Here is a 17372-nt window from a genome sequence, read left to right on the forward strand (position 1 = left end):
ATTATTAAAACATTAAACAGCAAATACCTTTCACTGTCAGACGTTGTCATGAATGACCGTTGCTACATATAAACACCTACAGCTAAACCTGTATATTAAACTATATAGTGTATCTATGTGTAGCTTTAAAACTGTCACATCTTACGTTCCAGCGATCAGTAAATGAAATTTCCTATAGCACCTAAATGGACAAGAAGCCCGGATATGATCGCATAACCGCAGGACCTAAACTTTAGCTAGTAGCTTTAGCTGTAGCACAGGAATTAAGCTATCTTCATTCAAAAATAAAAGCTATTGGAAGCACGTATCTTGTGTATTACCAATTTCGACGTTGATGTGGAGCTCTAGGCATAATTTAAAAACAGAGGTAGTATTCTGAAACTGTGTTTCATTGTTCGATGAGCGGAAATAAACTGACATTATGGGGTACCGCTACTTAGCCTTGTTTTGTTCCGTAGCTAACGTCAGCATTAACAATCCAATATATTTACTTTTTTTTATTTGACTCAGTTTGCACTGCTGTGAAAAAATGTCGCTCTGTTCGGAACTAGTTAGATGTCATGAGTACACTACCCTGAGATACTTATTTTCAGCCGACTACAGTGGCTGGTGGCTGATAGAACAGCTGATGATTTATCATATTGTTAAATTGTACTGTCAATTGGTGATAGGGGAAGACGATGAAATTGCAAACTATCCTATTTCGTACAGTCTGGACATACTTATAAATAATGAGTTTCGAGGACATCATAGTCGTGCAACACAAGTTAGAAGGCTAAAAACATCGCCTTTGTGATGAATATAGAGACTGGCACGACACTGAATCCCTGCTGATGATGATGGTCTTCTGATCTCTTTCAGTGCTGAGGAATGGTTTGACTGCATCAGTCCCAGTAAAGATGCACAGCCGTCTGCAGGAGTTGAAGAAGGAAGAGGAGACCCTACTCAAAATCAAAGTCATGCTACAAGACCAGCTGAACAGGTTGAAGGTGAGTGACAATTCACAGCATGGATGGTCTAAGGCAGGCATGTCAAACTGGTCCACAGGAGGGCCGGTGTGGCTGCAGGTTTTCTTTACAACCAAGTAGCAGCACACCAGACTTGACTCATTTAATCAACTGATCAACGTCTTCAGACAGTTGATTGGTCAAACGGTGTGCTCTTGGTTAGTTGGCACAAAAACCTGCAGCCACACCGGCCCTCCTGTGGACCAGTTTGACATATGTGGTCTAAGGGTTTGTTTCGATGACGGTGATACCTGAGATGGGTTAATTCACTTTGTGTTTCAGTTTGAGGAAGGGGCCTTGAAATCTATCATTAATGCACAAACAGAGGAAGGAGCCTCTCAACGCTCATGCCCAGAAACTGAGGTAAATCAAATCAGGGAACAACCCTGCTGAATGCTCAATGGTTGCATTACATTTATATCCACACAAATCCAGGTTACTGTGAGTCAAGACAGGAAATTGGTTAACATGTTTAGGTGTGTTGCAGTAAACTAAGTAACTAACAGTATACTAAGGTATACAGTCAAATATTCATGTTTCCGTAGAAGATATATATATCATTGCAGGGGCTTTTAATTTGCACAGATATGACTACGAGAATCATGCAGGTGCTTATTATTTTCAAAATGCCATTAAAACAACTCACAGAGACATACTACTGCATGGACCAACCAAATGCATAATTTTAGACTAAGGCTATCTCTTCAACGGAACGTAATTATTTTAAGAAAAATGAAATTAAAGAAGACATTTGTTCAAACTGTGTGAAGTGCTCATTGTGTGTCTCACATTATCACTCTGACTTGAGCTTAATTTTGTTTCTTTTCAACTGTGAAATGTTTTTAACTTCACCATCTGTTCAGTTAACTGTTTTTAAGATGCTGTCTTGTACAAATAGTTTGCACTTGGTGAGATCTAATTTACTGGTGGTCAGAAGGTGTTATTATTTGTTTTCGCTGTTTCAGCTTCATGTCAACCTTGATGATGAGAGCGAGATCAATCGAACCAAACTGCTGCTGAATGCTGCCGTAGATTGTGATATGGAGCAGGAGGAGGAAGATGATGATGAGGAGGAAGATGAAGAGGATGATGAAGAGAATGACAATGAGCTTGAGTTTGTGCCTGAGGATGAGGAGGGGGAGGATGATTACTGAGATTCTCAGTGTTTCATGGGGCATCAACATTTGCACCGATGAAGAAGAGCCACATGTGAACGGACATCTGTTTAATTGGTCAGCTGTTTTGTACTATCACTTAGGAAATTTTATTTATTTTGATGGAGTGAGTAACAGTTACAGTGTAATGATGTATGGTGCTCACAGTATCCTCTCCTTTGCCTAATTTAAGGCATGTCAGTTTTCAAATTATATTAGTTAATTTGTCAAAATCTGTGAGATATGTCTCACTGACAGTGTTATTAGGTGCTTCGAGCTTTCTACACTTACTGTGCATTTTGAGGATTAGCATTAAATGTATGGCTGGGCCATATGATAAGATATTAAATATGTTATGTAAGAAACAATAAACGTAAGCACAAAATAAAATGTTTTGCATAGTGTTCACCTGACTGGTTTTTACATTGTACTCTTCTAGTTTGACATACAGTAATGTTTTCACATGCAATGAATGTTTACTTATGGACAATAAGAGGATAAAACATTTTTTGAGTTTCCTTCTCAGATGCTCACTTAAGGGTAATACCTATGTAAAGCTGCTCTAACCTGACATGGGCAAATGGGTAATGCAGTGCAAACACTTTCCACTAGCAAAGCATTCAGCATTTTCCAAACAGCTAAAACAATACAGTGAGCCTCACAATAAGACCAGCTTTCACACTGACAGCAGGGACAGCTCTGGAGAAGGGTGGTGCTACAACAGGCAACGTACAATAGAGATTGTGCCAATAGATATATACAGCTTTCTACATGGTCTGCTGTTCCAGGGGAGCTCCCATTCATCCAGGGACTTGAGCTCAGCACACCCACACCTGCTGCAAATGAAAGCTTCATAAGGCATAAAGGTAACTGGACATCTTATTCAGCATGTTGTGAATCAGATTTTATGGAGTGAAGGTTATAGATTTGCACTAGTCTTTTGATGAATTATTTACAGGAGGAATACTGAAGGGAGAAAATAATGTATCTGGGGAAAAAACAGGTGAATGTGATCAAGAATGTGCTACAATTACCATTCGTATTTTCAAGAAGATGAGATTTTTTAGGTTCTCTGTTCCTGATTCCTGAATACAAGTTGCAAGTGCAATGTTTTCAAACTTTTATTAACTGTGTATGACACAACCTGTGTAATACACTGATTCCAGCTGTACTAACTACAAGACTGAAATGTGATATGATGCTCCAGAACAACTGGAACTGAAATGATTTACTATTATTTTCTAAGAGATTTGTGTTTTTTGGTTGTGTTGTGAGGAGTAAGATCTGGACATTAACCATGTCGGTGTAATGAACAGCACTGATGTTCCTGTAAATGTCAAATGATGAGGTTATGAAGGTTCTCACATGTGTGTGCATACACTGTCATGTCATTGTGTACTGTAAATATATCAACCTCTATAACATTAACTTTGCTTACAGAGGTGAAACCATAGTTTGTATGGGATCTGTCTGCCTCAGCAGGATGAGCTCACACTCCATTGAATTTGAAAAGGGGTATTTGGCTCTGCATTGGGGATGTGGGACCCCCTGCAGTCCATCACACTGAATCCTTGCAGACCATTTGATGACAGCCTTTTGTGATTTTAGTAAGATTTTTGTCTGTTCCTAATTCAGACAATTTTTAGAAAGGAGGACTGTAAGCATGTGAGTGTATAGGTCTTGCATGTAACAACATGTCTGCTGCAGACTAAGCTTGTTGTTTGTGATTGATTGTTGAAGGTGTATTGGTTCTCATCTGTGTGTAGGCGTCGGTGAGGGACTGGACCAGAACCAGACAGTGACTTTGCTGCAGGCTCACGAGTACCATGCTGCCCCGCTGTGCATTCAATGTGTGCCATGTGTTTGTGCTGGTGCTGTGTCTGTCTTCGGCTGAGGACTTCGACTGGACAAAGAACGACCACAGCTCCTTCTATTATGGCACTTTTCCAGCTGGTAAACACATGTTGTTCTTTTCTTCAGTGAGACAGATGCTGTAAATTTATTAATTTATTTGGTAACTAGAGAAACGATCCCTCCTAAGAGCTGGCAATCTAACTCAGAGTTGAATGGCTACTTTCAATGATGTATACATTAGGATTTTCGTGGGGTGCCGGCAGTTCAGCCTATCAGACAGAAGGAGCCTGGGACAAAGATGGAAAAGGACTGAGCATCTGGGACGTGTTCAGTCATAAGAAGGGCATAATTCAACAAAATGACACGGGAGATTCCTCTTGTGAGGGCTACTACAAAACCAAGGTGGGGTGATCAGGTGTGGTATGTCTAAAAGATGTGAAGAGAACAGAAGGAGATTAATGGAGATCTAAATATTGTGTGTGTGCGTGTCTTATACAGGATGATGTTTCTCTGATGAAGGAGCTGAAGCTTAATCACTATCGCTTCTCCATATCGTGGCCTAGACTCATCCCCACCGGCATAAAGTGTGAGTAACTGCTGTTAATTCAGGTCTTTTGCAAATGAACTGACAAGTACGACTGAATTTGTTGACTGCTAAAGCTGAGGATTTATGCACACTTTGACACCATTTGCAGCCGACCATATAAATGAAAAGGGAATACAGTACTATGAGGAACTGATTAACCACCTGCTGGAGAACAACATCACTCCTATTGTTACTCTGTATCACTGGGATCTTCCACAGGTTGGTACACAAATGACTGAAAATCCCTAACTTCAGTATTTTTGCATTTCAGCATCTCTTTATGGAGTTATTGCATTATTTGCTTTTCTAGGTCTTACAAGAGAAATATGGTGGATGGCAGAATATAAGCATGGTCAATCATTTCAATGAATTTGCTAACCTGTGCTTTGAAAGATTTGGCAACCGAGTCAAGTACTGGATCACTTTCAACAATCCGTGGGTAGGTTTTACATTCACGTGTTACATGCAGATTTTTCTAACCATGCAGCTTGGACAAATCTGTATTTACCTGTTATGAAAAGTACTGTTACTGTTATAATATGGTTATCTGTCTCAGTCTGTAGCAGTTGAAGGCTATGAGACAGGCGAGCATGCTCCTGGAATGAAGCTGAGAGGGACGGGGGCGTACAGAGCTGCCCATCATATAATCAAGGTTGGAGAATAAATGTGTATTTTCAAAAACACTTTGCAATTAATGTGCCACTTTGAGCTGACTTCAAATTCGTAATGTCTTTCTCATAGGCACATGCTAAAGTGTGGCACAGTTATGACACACAGTGGAGGGGAAAACAAAAAGGTAAACAACGTCAAACTCTTGGAAGTAACATATGAACTGAATTCAATAATTGCCTCTCACCAGTTCTGTCTGTCTTAGTGTTGAGAGCTGCTGTTCACATCTGCAGGTCTGGTGGGAATCTCTCTGTCCGGAGATTGGGGCGAGCCAGTAGATATCAGCAACCAGAAAGACATTGAAGCGGCCGAGAGATATGTCCAGTTCTACCTGGGCTGGTTTGCCACACCCATCTTTCATGGAGACTACCCACAAGTCATGAAAGACTTCATTGGTAAGATAAATTGTTAAACAGTCAATCCTGGAAATAAAGACTTTAATTTGGGAATTAACTAATCACTCATTCGTAACTACATGTGCAGGAAGAAAGAGTGTCCAACAGGGTCTGGGAACGTCTCGCCTGCCCACATTTTCCCCCCAAGAGAAGAGCTACATCAAGGGGACTTGTGACTTTCTGGGCATTGGTCATTTCACCACCCGCTACATCACCCAGAAGAACAACCCATCGGGTCGCAGCAGCAGCAGCTACTTCACTGACCGTGACTTGGCTGAGCTGGTTGACCCACGATGGCCTGACCCCGGGTCTGAGTGGCTCTACTCCGTGCCTTGGGGATTCAGACGTCTGCTCAATTTTGTCAAGGTGACTTATAGTGAATGATGAAGAGAATAATGCTGACAATTTGTGTTGTACCCGAGGTGATCTCAGCACACTGCATCACTGTTAAAATACATTAAGGCATCTTATTGCACATTGTATTGATTATTTTCCCTATCTAGACCCAGTACGGAAACCCGATGGTTTATGTCACCGAGAACGGAGTCTCTGAGAAGATGCTGTGCACAGAGCTGTGTGATGACTGGAGGATACAGTATTATAAAGACTACATCAATGAGATGCTGAAAGGTGAATGAGTTCATAAGCACCTGTGAATTTCTATTGTTTGGTAATTAGGAGTAAATATTCAAAATCTAATCCAACTCTTTGTTGTCTGTGGTGTCACTCAGCAATCAAAGATGGAGTCAACGTGAAGGGCTACACTGCATGGTCCCTGCTGGACAAGTTTGAGTGGGATGAAGGTTACTCTGAGAGGTTTGGCTTGTACTATGTGGACTTCAGGAACAAAAACAAGCCTCGCTATCCCAAAGCTTCTGTCCAGTTTTACAAACGCATCATAAGCTCCAATGGATTTCCCAATCAGAGGGAGGTAAGAGACACGAGGTGATCGCTTTCAAAGCCCTGTTGCTAATCCTTCTCAAACTTTTTGGATATTTTTCGGACAAGGAAAGGCTCATTGGTTTATGCTCTACTGTGACACGAAAACAATTTCAGTAGTTGTGATGTATGGTTGCATTGTAAATCCCCACAGGTTGAGAACTGGAGGAGGAAGGCTATGGAGACCTGCTCTTCTAGCAACCAGCTTCTAGCTGCAGGTCAGTTTGTCTATAACATCCCTGATCATGTTTATCAGTGATCTGAGGTGAATAACTAGCTGGGGTAAACAAATGAAGATTCTGACCTCAATATCAACAACATTCCTACAGTTTTTCAATGCAAACAAGATCAAGAATTATAATTTGACTTCAATGTGTCTCACTGTTCTTTAAACACCAGAAATCACATGAACAAATTACTAGTTGAACAAGAATGGTGGAAATATAAAACATAATATAATATCTAAGATATCTTCTTTGTTTGCCCCTCCAGCTAGAAGAAAATCCAAGGAACATGCAGAAATGCCAAAGGTTTGGCCAGTGCATGATGAAGTTTAGAACTTGAGGGTATATGTCTTTCATTAATGTAACTGTTTTTTTGTTGTTGCTTTGTGATTGTGTGGTTTTAAGTCTAACAGAACAAAGCCTCTGCAGTTCAGTGCAATTTAATGCTAGGATGTTTGCAACTATGTTTTCATTTATCTGACATACTACTATTGTGCTTAAATCTAATTTGCAACCAAAGCAGACGTTTTGATCGCACGGCAGCATTGACATAAACTCAGTAAGCCTACCTGACCTGTGGACATGTGCCCACGGGGTATTTCACAAAGCAGGATTATAACACATGTAACATAAAACCAGCCAAACTGTCTGCAATAGATCATAATTGAATTTAGAAAACAAAACTTCCAACATGAGGTTTAGGAACATGATTCATCCATGTTGGCTGATGAGTTTCAATCATAAATCACGCCAAAGGTTTCTATTGCTTAACGTTATCTGCCTGTGGTGCTAAAAGCTGCTTTCTGAAATATTCCCCAGTAGCTGCATGCAGTTCTCAAAGGGTTAAAATGCCATTAATGAACTCTGAGTAATTTCTCTTTTTAGAGGAACAGCGGAGTACTGCTGCCAATATTCTAAGACTTATACATGGTAAGAAATCACTCATGCTCACTATCAATCAGATAAAAGATGATTTGATTCGGGGGAAAAATATTAACCCTTTGAGTGCTGTGCTTGAGCATCATTACTTGCTTCATTGACAGTGTCTGAACTGCACACTAATGTGAGTCAGTGGTTAACATGTTTGCTTGTGTGCTTTGCAGATCCCTTGACCAGCCACATGGAGATGGTGACTGAAATTGTTGTTCCCACTGTGTGCACACTCTCTATTTTGCTCAGTGCCATCTTCCTTATGTTCCTGCTGCGGAGGAGGAACTAGAAAGGTGCTTCCACAGTGTGCATGTTTACAAACACAAGCATCGACACACACACACACAAACATTCTGTAAGTGCATCCTTCTTTAACTGATTGTGTGTGAACATAAATACATTATTTGAAATTAATTTCAAGAGAATTATTGACTTCTTTAAATTGTGTTTGCTATTAAAACATTAGTTCAGTCTACAATAATGAATTAGTTAGTAACAGACCCAGGCAGCGTGGACAGCCCTGCAACATGTTGGATTTTACAGTATTGCTGTGGAATATTCCCCTTGCAAACAGCCCTTGTTATCGGCTGTACTTTGTGTTTTCCTTTGGTCACAACTGGTAGTTTAAACTCTTCAAAATCCCATTATTAAACTGCTATAAAAGAAAAGTCAGAAAATGTGCAAATAAAGATGCAATAAGGAAATCCAAGACAGCATCAGAGAATATACATACAAAGAACTGAATGTTGTACATGAAAATTGACAAGAATACATTAAATTAATGGCAAACCCCATAGTTGTCTGTGTACGCTCTGAGGCGCAGTATGAAGCCATCTGACTAATCCATTTCAAAAACATGTTACTTTCTGATGATAGCATCAAAAATAACAATAAACACCTCCTTTGTCGTTCATTTGTGCTTCCGTGTAAGTTCATGCAAAGCTGACGAGACTGCAGCACACCGTGGTAGAGAAGAAGGCAGGATCCTCACTGTCCCCATTCACTGTTTCATTTGGGCTACCTAAAGACACAACAGTGAAAGAAGGGAAAGTTACCAGAGCTTGCATAGAAACCCCGTCTTTGGCGTGTACCGCATTTACGGTGGTGCGTAAAGATCACCTGTCTCAAAGATGACATGATCAACCAGTGGTCTCTCACTGAGCTGCGAGGAAGTCCGGACTTCACGAGGACCATGACCGCTGGACAGCTCAACTCCCCACAATACCGGGTGCTCTCTGTGGAACACACGCACACAGTATTAGCAGTCAACAAAACCTCAAGAGCACATCTTAATTTCAAATCCACTCACAGAAGTCTTACCCTCTGATTCACTTTTTAGACACTTGAGGCAAATTATTAGCGTGTGTTAAAACATGAATGAAAAGACAGCCATCTCAGTTTCATTCAGTTTTCTTTGGATACAATGAAGCGGTTAGTGTGCAAAAGACTGTAATCCTTACTTCTGGTAAAAATGGCTGATCAGTGCAGGTTTGATTTGCAGTTTGAATTCATGCTCCTCATCATATGGAGATGTTTTGTAATGCTGCAAACATGATCTGTGAGAAATGAAATAGTCTACTTTAATATTATCTCCAGGAAAGTAAATTTTGCAGAAGTACACATCACTCAACGACAACAACAACAACAAAAAAAAAAGCCAAATTGATTTACTGCGTGAGAAGGAAGAGCCGGTCGTAAGGCAAACCCAGGAAAGTACTGCAAGTCAAAATCATTTCCAGCAGATGGTGCAGTTTCCTGAGTCGGATCACTTGCTCCTGCAGATCAACCTCTGTGCTCAGGTAATAACACTACGGGGTGAAATATTCACACTCAGAATATTTTATGAACAGTCATTTGAAAGTAGCTGTCATTAAAATAGTCTTAAGCTCACCAAGTGGTTTAGAGTTGTCAATTCTTCACCTGAGAAAAAATAAACAGTTGCAAGTAGTTGAATATTAAAGAAAAGTTTGAGCATAATTACTGTTTGGCTAAGTTAAAGGTTACTGTATAACTTAGAAACAGAGTTATACAGAGATTAAAGGTGTTATGAGGTTACCGATGAGGTAGTTAATGTAATCCTTCCTCATCTTGTCCAGACCCATCTCTAGCAGCATGTGGACAGGGGTGACGCCCGTGAGGGACACGTGGTCGATCTGCTGGTGGTAGGACTGCAGGATGAGCTTGCTGAGGGAGCTGCTGCTGTCTCTGTGAATCTGCAGGAAGTGAAATAAAACCAAGCAAAAACTTAACAACTGTCAGTTGTTTCTCAGTGAGAAACACTTTGCAGGAGCATCATTTCATACCCAGGGTTTGATGTCACCATATCTTAGAGCTTCGATGACCAATTTCAGGCAGTCTCCTACGTCCTGATATGAAGTCACACCTACAATGACAAACATAATGAAGGAAAACTATTGTTGTTTTCTGTTTCTAATATTTCAAATGAATGAATCCTAGTTTCCTAACAGAGAAATTTTCTCACTCTTTCTCATCCGAACCCACAGCTGCTCAACAAAATCCAAATCGCCTCGTTCCAAAAGAGAGTTGAAAATCGGAGTATCCGTCTCAGACTTCAGTTTTGTGGTCTTTAAAAAAAAGACAAAGAAGCAAGATAGTCACCACATTTAATTTGATCAAATTTTTTGTGAAAATTCCCGTGAATATTAACGTGATCATACCTCAGCTGGTTTTGCAGCCTGGTCCTGTAGTGTTTTTGCAGTGTTCTGAAGCTCTGAAAGAAGAATAAAAAAAAGAAGAAATTATCTGTTAGTATTAAATCATAGTGAATGTGTAATAATAAAACAAAGCAGGTACCTTCTAGGAAGGCCTTGGTCAGGTTTACAGCTGATGTGCTTTCCAAAGGTTCCATCCATTCAGTCTCACCAGTTCTCAAACCATCAGCCAGAGTCTGAAATAAAAGGAATCTGAAATATTATTATTTATTTGTGTACTGATACTCACGGTCCTTCATCTTAGATTATTGTGGGACACAAACCTGAAGAAACTCTAGCTCCCTGTACATCTCAAACATTGGGCTTCTCATGTCCCCGCAGGCAACTTTGATATTCTGTATGTGCGTAAAGACAAACATGACAAGTACACGAAATACATTACTTTTGTTTCATTTCTTAAAATGTAACTTTATCCATATAAAAAGATAGTATTACAGTAGAAAAAGAGCATGTTTGAATGTAATTAGTGGTGGTTACCAGTGTTGCTGTAGAGGACAGGGGTGGTGTCTCAAGGACGCTCTCCACATGGCTCCATTTGAAATCCACTGTGACACTGCTCTGTGAGTCAATCATGGTGTTTTCAACAACGGTGGAGCCAAACAAGTTGAACCTGGCACTGCCTTTAAGGGCCATCTGGAAGCAGTGACACATGATAAATGAATGAACTCTCATTCACTCTGACTTTCAAGGAAAGATGCACACACTCACTTACTGAGGATGGGTGATGCCTTCGCTTGTGCTCTTGTTTAAGCTCATCCAAGGTTATGACAGACCTTTTGTCCACAGTTGAGCCTAACAAAATTTTAAGTTGGAATAAAATACAACGGCAAAAACATTAAAATCAAACAGGAGTTACAAATATTCACTATACTGATAATGTTTCAAGGGTGGGTTATTCAAAGAGGTATGTCGCTTTTGAGCTATACCTTTGCAGGTAACAGAGTATAATTTGACACCAGATACTTTATTGTCCATGCAGACTGTTTCAGCTCCAAACCAGGTTGTTCCAGCTGTATCAGACATATCACATCTCACCCACAAAGGGTGTAAGGCAGAGCTGTTGTCCACAGCTGTCACATTGGCATTTTGAGATAATGTGTACCAAGACAGCAACTGCCTATAAAAAGAGAAAGAAAATACCACATTCTGACTGTCGTCCATAGTGTATTAGATGCACAGGTTATATGATCCTAATTGCACTTGCTTTATTTGGATAAAGTTTTAAACTTCTTGACATCACCTTGCTTTCATGACAGTGAGTGGTTGTGGTCCCAAATCTGTCTGAAGTGCATTGACATCAACGGCATCACCAGCATCATCATCATCGTCAGTGCAGTTTGATGTTTCAATCAGTTGTTGATCATCGGGTTCATTTATTTTGGGAACCTTGTAAAATCAAGCAGTTACAAACATGATCCAGTGCTGAGCATTAATACGTGTGTGTGTGTGTGTGTGTGTGTGTGTGTGTGTAGGGGGAGGTTACTAAAATAGTATAAAAGACATTAATGACAAGTGAATTGAAATTCAAGGCCAATGGGGTATACCGATTCCTATTTACCACCCCATACGGACATTAGCACGTCAACCCAAAAAAGAAAAAAAGGCTGTGTGATGCTCCTGTGTTCGTTTATTAAATTTACATGTTTTTCACAACAATTCTATTCATATGTTGTATTTGACATGAAAGACTTTGGGAGCCACTCCACTACGCCTCCGGAAGATATTTAATGAGCCACAGCATACTCACAGCTTTTTCACAGATGAAGACTGGCTGGTTGTCACAGTACATATTCAGCAAACCCATTTTGTTTCCATCCCTCTTTAATATTTGGATGTCCTCCTGAAACCCAACAGACACTCCATCAGCGTCACTGCTATAAGACTATAACACAGATAGGTTATACACACCAAACACATTTTACTTGAGCTACGATGAAATTACCTCAAACGTAACGTTACATGGATGGTTGCGTTCGTCGTCTTGAAGAGACCTTCGACCAAACGGCACAATACAAATAACAATAATTAACTTCACTTCGGCAAGACGAGTAGTCAGTGGTTATTGGAGAAATCGATTAGTGAACATAATCTTAGGCTGACAACGAATCCACTCCTTATCGTGAACTAAATATTAGTAACGCTGAGCATCCAAAAGTAAACTCACCGAAGAATGTTATAAAACTCCTTAGCACGAGATATCACCTTTGAGCCCATTGAAAAAATATGGAACAAATCTCCTGCTACTGAGAAAATGGCTTGGAAAAAAATACAAAGAAGACAACAAAGTTTAACAGACGAGGCAACGCTACTGTTGATGTTTGACAGTCGCGCGCTTACACGGCCGGTGACGCCATGAGGTCACAGGTCAGGACGTTACCATTTCGCGTTTACATGTCTGAAATTCATAAATAAAGCCAGGCATTATGCAAATAATGTCACCAAAAACAAACTAGAAAAATGAACAAAATTTTAAAAATGTTTTAATTAAAAAGTCAGTAAGAAAATAGTTCGGCTGTCACGTTCATCATGCGCCAACATGGCGTACAGAAATAGTCCCAGCTGTAGCAACAACCTCTAAGTTATTTTTACTAGACGTGAAAATTTGATTGAAAATTGCTGAAGTAATTATTTGTTTGAATCATACAGATTTTTATTTTTTATGCGTGTTTCTTTATGATTAGCAAAACAATGGTGGGGGAAAAAAATATGTCGGCGGAAGTGATATTCATTGAGGCGGAGGCATAAACCATTCAGTGTGAGTTACCAACTTCCTTTTTACTGTGGCCGCCATAGCGCGTGGAGTAGAGTCTCCGGCGAGCCGAAAAATTATTACCCAAAATGGTGAGAAACTGCACCCATATTCTTAGTAACAGGCTGTATTATGCATGGGCGATTGTATCCTTGTTTGTATTTTACAAATAAGCATCAATCTCTGTCCTCGTGAAGATTAAATTCAGATTTAATAGAGCAGTGAGTTGGAAAGCTCCCGGCTAGGGAGGCTAACACGAGGAGCCATTTTGGACGAATAGCTTCAGTGCTTGAACCAAGTTACACGTGTTGTTGTGGGCTCAGTGTTAAATCAGTAATAGGCATGTAGTAGATGTCGCTTATTTAAATGGCATCTCTTTTGTTCTCTGCACAGACTATTCGTGGTATTTGATTGTATTTATACTCTTCGTAGCGTTAACACTATATGAAATGACTGCTCAAGGTGACGTTTAAAACCGGCTTGCTACGTTAGTTAGCATAGTGGAGCCAAGCTAAGGCCAGCCGCCGTATATTTCTTGGTGAATTTTTCTGAACACATTATGTTAATGGACAGAATCTGCTGCTATAATGTTAGTTGAGGCGCAATTAATTTCACACACTAGTTGTATGGAGTTAGCATCAGACTAACTTTAACGTTCACAGTTTATCTTCTCTCACATGTTGGATGTAATCGGCTCTTACACATGTTAACTTGAAGAATTAATTTTTCACAGCTACCGATGTTTTAGAGTATGCTTTACTTCCTCAAAGCCAATATAATAGTCTGCGTGAAGCTCAATGTTTTTCATTTTGCTTCTTAGGCCTGTGCCCGACCCTTGATCTCGGTTTATTCCGAGAAAGGAGAATCTTCAGGCAAGAATGTTGTCATGCCTGCCGTGTTCAAGGCTCCAATTCGCCCTGATGTTGTGAATTTTGTTCACACCAACATGCGCAAGAACAACCGCCAGCCTTATGCAGTCAGTGAACTGGCAGGTAAGTGTACACGTCTGTCCTCATTTCACATGCTTATCAAGGTTTGTAGTCAGTTAGTTTTTAAGATGGCATTTGAGCCCATGCATTCACAAGTCTGAGTTATTTTGTTGTCTGTAATCAAGGTGTGTGAATGTGCTTTTCTCAGGTCACCAGACCAGTGCAGAGTCCTGGGGTACAGGAAGGGCTGTGGCCCGTATTCCTCGTGTGAGAGGTGGTGGTACTCACCGCTCTGGCCAGGGTGCTTTTGGAAATGTATCCTTTTGATGACCATTGAAGTTTTATTTTCCCCCCTCACTTGTAATGCTGTTTCAAGACAAACTGAAAGTTGAATCGAAAGACTTGCACTGATGGTGTAATTTGCGTCTGACTCTGTGAACAGTGACAGAATGCCTGCTGTCATATGCTGGCACAGATGGTTGACGAACAACAGAGTCTGAGCAGGTATTAAGTACTCCAGTATTTATCTTATTTCATGAGTGTCAGACCTTGACTTTGATGTAGATGTGTCGTGGAGGTCGCATGTTTGCCCCCACCAAAACCTGGCGCCGCTGGCACCGCAGGATCAACACGACCCAGAAGCGCTATGCCATCTGCTCTGCCGTGGCTGCCTCTGCCATTCCCGCACTTGTGATGTCCAAAGGTAAACTTTTATTATTATTTTATCATTAGTATTATTTGTAATAGGTAGAATAATATTTGACTTGCCATGATGGTGTAATTTGCGTCTGATCCTGTGTACAGTGACAGTTGCCTGCTGTTTCAAGCTGTTACAGGGAACTGAATTTTATTAAATTCTGAGCAAGGTCTAGTAATACTGTAGTCTTTGATCACAACAAGTTTGTGTGTGGATATGTGACAATGGTCTTGTATGTTAGGACACCGCATTGAGGAAATCCCTGAGGTCCCACTGGTGGTTGAAGACAAAGTTGAGGGCTACAAGAAGACCAAGGAGGCTGTGCTCCTGCTGAAAAAGCTCAAAGCCTGGAATGACATTAAGAAGGTAATCTAAATGTTCACATTTTCTCAGGTGGCTTGGCTCAGTGCTCTGTTAGGGAACAAGTGATTTGAAAGTAAAATGCAATGAACGTGAAGTGTAAGTGATAATTTCAGCGTGAAATTATATGGAGTGTAGGAACCAGGGCTGTTTCTATACAAAGACCCCGAATTTAACAGGAATTAAACACATCACTGATTTGACTTTTAGCATTAAAACTGAACTTAGGACTTACAAGAAGATTTGTTAAGAGTATTTCTGTATACTTCTCTGTGGTAACTGTATTAGTTTTGTATATTAGGTGCCACTGAGTTTCTTTTTGTTGTGAATGGCAGATTGAAATGATAAACTTTCTGTTCTCAGGTCTATGCTTCTCAGCGCATGCGTGCTGGTAAGGGTAAGATGAGGAATCGCAGGCGCATCCAACGCAGAGGACCATGCATCATCTACAACCAAGATGCTGGAGTCACCAAAGCCTTCAGAAATATCCCAGGTGTGTAAAATTTAGAATTCATTCCTGTTTAATGTAAATGATATCTTTCTGAAGTGGTTACATCTAGCAAATGACAATGTACAGTTCACATGCAATGGGTGTTGATAGCTGAAATGAAGACAAAAATGGGACGGTATATTTGCATAGGCACAAACACTGAGCTGTCCTTTAGACCCCATTGCTGTGTGGTTATGCAGGTGTGTGATGACTCCCTGTTGCAGTTTGCTGATTCATGTGTAATCAATGAATATCATGTTTTTGAATAAACTTCAAGTTGCCTTATGAAAGAAGCAACAAGTTAACTCTCAGAATGTTGATTGTGCTTTATCTTGAAGGCATCACTCTGCAGAACGTGAACAAAATGAACCTCCTGAGACTTGCCCCTGGTGGTCATGTTGGACGCTTCTGCATCTGGACAGAGAGTGCTTTCCGCAAGCTGGATGATCTGTACGGCACCTGGCGTAAACCTGCTTCCCTGAAGGTCGACTACAAGTGAGTTTTTAAGGAGCAATCGCATTGTAGAAAAAGTAAAACTAGTGTTGATCACATTACAGTGATGAGCTTCCACTTCATGGTCCGTGTTTTTGAATTTCTGTGATATTTAACGAAGTTCTGAGTTTGAGCGTCAAATGGCTTGTCAGTTTTTTGGTTTTATAATTTCCCTTACAGGACTGTTTTAATTGTTAATGGCTTATTTATTCCAGCCTGCCCATGCACAAGATGACCAACACAGACCTGAGCAGGATCCTGAAGAGTGAGGAGATCCAGAAAGCACTTCGTACACCTAAGTAAGCACCGCTCAGTGTTTGAAATTTGTTTGGACTTGTCAACTATGATGATGTTCCACTTCAGGTCCGTGTTTCTGAACCCTGATTATTATGGAAGTCCTGAGCGACACAAAGTTAATTTGAAGCTTGCAGTTTAGCTCAAGTCCATGTTGTTAAGACTGGATTATATTGTCATTACAGCAAGAAGATCAACCGCAGAGTGCTGAAGAAGAATCCTCTGAAGAACTTGAGGATAATGCTCAAACTGAACCCTTACGCCAAGACTGCCAGACGTCATGCCATCCTTAAACATGACCCTGCGGTAAGAACCTAAACTCTATGACCTGGATGCAAAAATAGGAGGCTGTAATTGTTGACCTTGACTTTGAAACCTTGTTTGTTCTCTTCTTGTTCGCAGATCAAGGCCAAGATGCTGAAATCCAAGAAGAAGCCCAGAAAGAAGGGAGCATCTGCCAAACCCAAGGCATAAATCTAAAAATCTTTTACAGACTGGAGTTCAGTGATAAATAAATCAGTCAATTCAAATGAACGAGTCAGACCTGTCATTCAAAATTTTTAGCAACAAGATGATGTATTTCGCGTAAACTAACAAAGATCTGCTGTTGCTCTAAGGACACAAGGTTGAGGAATATCAAGCACACAGATTGAGCAGCATTTGTCATCAAATCATTTGATCATTAGGGAAAAAAAGATGGCTTTTCAGGCAGGGCTGCAGTGTAGCCTTACGAACTTCTATACATTGCAAATTTCACTTGGTAAGTGGCTGTGTGCACTAAATTTACAACTGTTGATTGGACAACTTTCAAACTCTAGTACTCAGTATAAACATTTACCTAAAATGCAAATCCAGTCATTAGAGGACCTAG

General features: G+C 40.4%; 4 protein-coding genes and 4 non-coding genes across 9 annotated transcripts; 7 read left to right on the forward strand and 1 right to left on the reverse strand.

The window, feature by feature from the left end:
- Nucleotides 1–187: 187 nt before the first annotated feature.
- Nucleotides 188–2565, forward strand: snapc5 (small nuclear RNA activating complex, polypeptide 5). The gene is made up of 4 exons (XM_046394991.1): nt 188–367; nt 862–989; nt 1290–1370; nt 1973–2565. The coding sequence occupies exons 2-4, from the start codon at nt 900–902 to the stop codon at nt 2159–2161; spliced, it is 360 nt and encodes a 119-aa protein (XP_046250947.1). The 5' UTR covers nt 188–367; nt 862–899; the 3' UTR covers nt 2162–2565.
- Nucleotides 2566–3931: 1366 nt separating this feature from the next.
- Nucleotides 3932–8071, forward strand: lctlb (lactase-like b). Of its 2 annotated transcripts, XM_046394992.1 has the most exons (14): nt 3932–4114; nt 4257–4417; nt 4514–4601; nt 4711–4820; nt 4912–5040; nt 5158–5253; nt 5343–5397; nt 5504–5665; nt 5754–6031; nt 6169–6295; nt 6397–6596; nt 6759–6822; nt 7714–7758; nt 7932–8071. In XM_046394992.1, the coding sequence occupies exons 1-14, from the start codon at nt 3988–3990 to the stop codon at nt 8045–8047; spliced, it is 1758 nt and encodes a 585-aa protein (XP_046250948.1). In that variant the 5' UTR covers nt 3932–3987; the 3' UTR covers nt 8048–8071. The 2 variants fall into 2 exon arrangements, with proteins under 2 accessions (XP_046250948.1, XP_046250949.1); XM_046394993.1 differs by lacking the exons at nt 7714–7758; nt 7932–8071 and adding an exon at nt 7097–7161.
- Nucleotides 8072–8109: 38 nt separating this feature from the next.
- Nucleotides 8110–12873, reverse strand: zwilch (zwilch kinetochore protein). Its single transcript, XM_046394987.1, has 18 exons — nt 12655–12873; nt 12433–12481; nt 12238–12330; nt 11731–11876; nt 11417–11607; nt 11203–11282; nt 10968–11123; nt 10754–10825; nt 10573–10666; nt 10437–10489; nt 10241–10343; nt 10062–10141; nt 9815–9971; nt 9650–9678; nt 9430–9566; nt 9219–9314; nt 8878–8993; nt 8110–8779 (listed from the first exon to the last, which is right to left on the reverse strand). Exons 1-18 carry the CDS (start codon nt 12702–12704, stop codon nt 8691–8693), a joined length of 1791 nt encoding a protein of 596 aa, XP_046250943.1. The 5' UTR covers nt 12705–12873; the 3' UTR covers nt 8110–8690.
- Nucleotides 12874–13176: 303 nt separating this feature from the next.
- Nucleotides 13177–17031, forward strand: LOC124062322 (60S ribosomal protein L4-B). Its single transcript, XM_046394990.1, has 10 exons — nt 13177–13331; nt 14060–14231; nt 14377–14483; nt 14733–14871; nt 15107–15231; nt 15589–15718; nt 16054–16210; nt 16423–16506; nt 16687–16807; nt 16904–17031. The coding sequence occupies exons 1-10, from the start codon at nt 13329–13331 to the stop codon at nt 16973–16975; spliced, it is 1110 nt and encodes a 369-aa protein (XP_046250946.1). The 5' UTR covers nt 13177–13328; the 3' UTR covers nt 16976–17031.
- LOC124062646 lies at nt 14572–14671 on the forward strand. Its single transcript, XR_006843985.1, has one exon. It is a non-coding gene; the product is annotated as a small nucleolar RNA SNORD16 (small nucleolar RNA).
- On the forward strand, nt 14934–15032 carry LOC124062647. The gene has a single exon (XR_006843986.1). It is a non-coding gene; the product is annotated as a small nucleolar RNA SNORD16 (small nucleolar RNA).
- Nucleotides 16267–16338, forward strand: LOC124062642. Its single transcript, XR_006843981.1, has one exon. It is a non-coding gene; the product is annotated as a small nucleolar RNA SNORD18 (small nucleolar RNA).
- Nucleotides 16546–16613, forward strand: LOC124062644. The gene has a single exon (XR_006843983.1). It is a non-coding gene; the product is annotated as a small nucleolar RNA SNORD18 (small nucleolar RNA).
- Nucleotides 17032–17372: the final 341 nt, after the last annotated feature.

Source organism: Scatophagus argus, chromosome 7, assembly GCF_020382885.2.
Source record: "Scatophagus argus isolate fScaArg1 chromosome 7, fScaArg1.pri, whole genome shotgun sequence".
Classification (NCBI taxonomy): Eukaryota; Metazoa; Chordata; class Actinopteri; family Scatophagidae; genus Scatophagus; species Scatophagus argus.

What these genes read in the sequence shown, in the direction of transcription:
- zwilch (XM_046394987.1), bottom strand. Translation starts at nt 12,704, where the DNA reads ATGGGCTCAAAGGTGATATCTCGTGCTAAGGAGTTTTATAACATTCTT. An exon ending in TGTCCTCTACAGCAACACTG is followed by an intron (nt 10,826 to 10,967) that starts GTAACCACCACT and finishes ACGCACATACAG; the next exon opens with AATATCAAAGTTGCCTGCGG. An exon ending in AGGCTGCAAAACCAGCTGAG is followed by an intron (nt 10,344 to 10,436) that starts GTATGATCACGT and finishes TTTTTTTTAAAG; the next exon opens with ACCACAAAACTGAAGTCTGA.
- LOC124062322 (XM_046394990.1), top strand. An exon ending in TGCAGTCAGTGAACTGGCAG is followed by an intron (nt 14,232 to 14,376) that starts GTAAGTGTACAC and finishes TGCTTTTCTCAG; the next exon opens with GTCACCAGACCAGTGCAGAG. An exon ending in GCCAGGGTGCTTTTGGAAAT is followed by an intron (nt 14,484 to 14,732) that starts GTATCCTTTTGA and finishes ACTTTGATGTAG; the next exon opens with ATGTGTCGTGGAGGTCGCAT.
- snapc5 (XM_046394991.1), top strand. Translation starts at nt 900, where the DNA reads ATGCACAGCCGTCTGCAGGAGTTGAAGAAGGAAGAGGAGACCCTACTC. An exon ending in ACCAGCTGAACAGGTTGAAG is followed by an intron (nt 990 to 1,289) that starts GTGAGTGACAAT and finishes TTTGTGTTTCAG; the next exon opens with TTTGAGGAAGGGGCCTTGAA. An exon ending in GCTCATGCCCAGAAACTGAG is followed by an intron (nt 1,371 to 1,972) that starts GTAAATCAAATC and finishes TCGCTGTTTCAG; the next exon opens with CTTCATGTCAACCTTGATGA.
- lctlb (XM_046394992.1), top strand. Translation starts at nt 3,988, where the DNA reads ATGCTGCCCCGCTGTGCATTCAATGTGTGCCATGTGTTTGTGCTGGTG. An exon ending in CATCAATGAGATGCTGAAAG is followed by an intron (nt 6,296 to 6,396) that starts GTGAATGAGTTC and finishes GGTGTCACTCAG; the next exon opens with CAATCAAAGATGGAGTCAAC. An exon ending in CAACCAGCTTCTAGCTGCAG is followed by an intron (nt 6,823 to 7,713) that starts GTCAGTTTGTCT and finishes TTCTCTTTTTAG; the next exon opens with AGGAACAGCGGAGTACTGCT.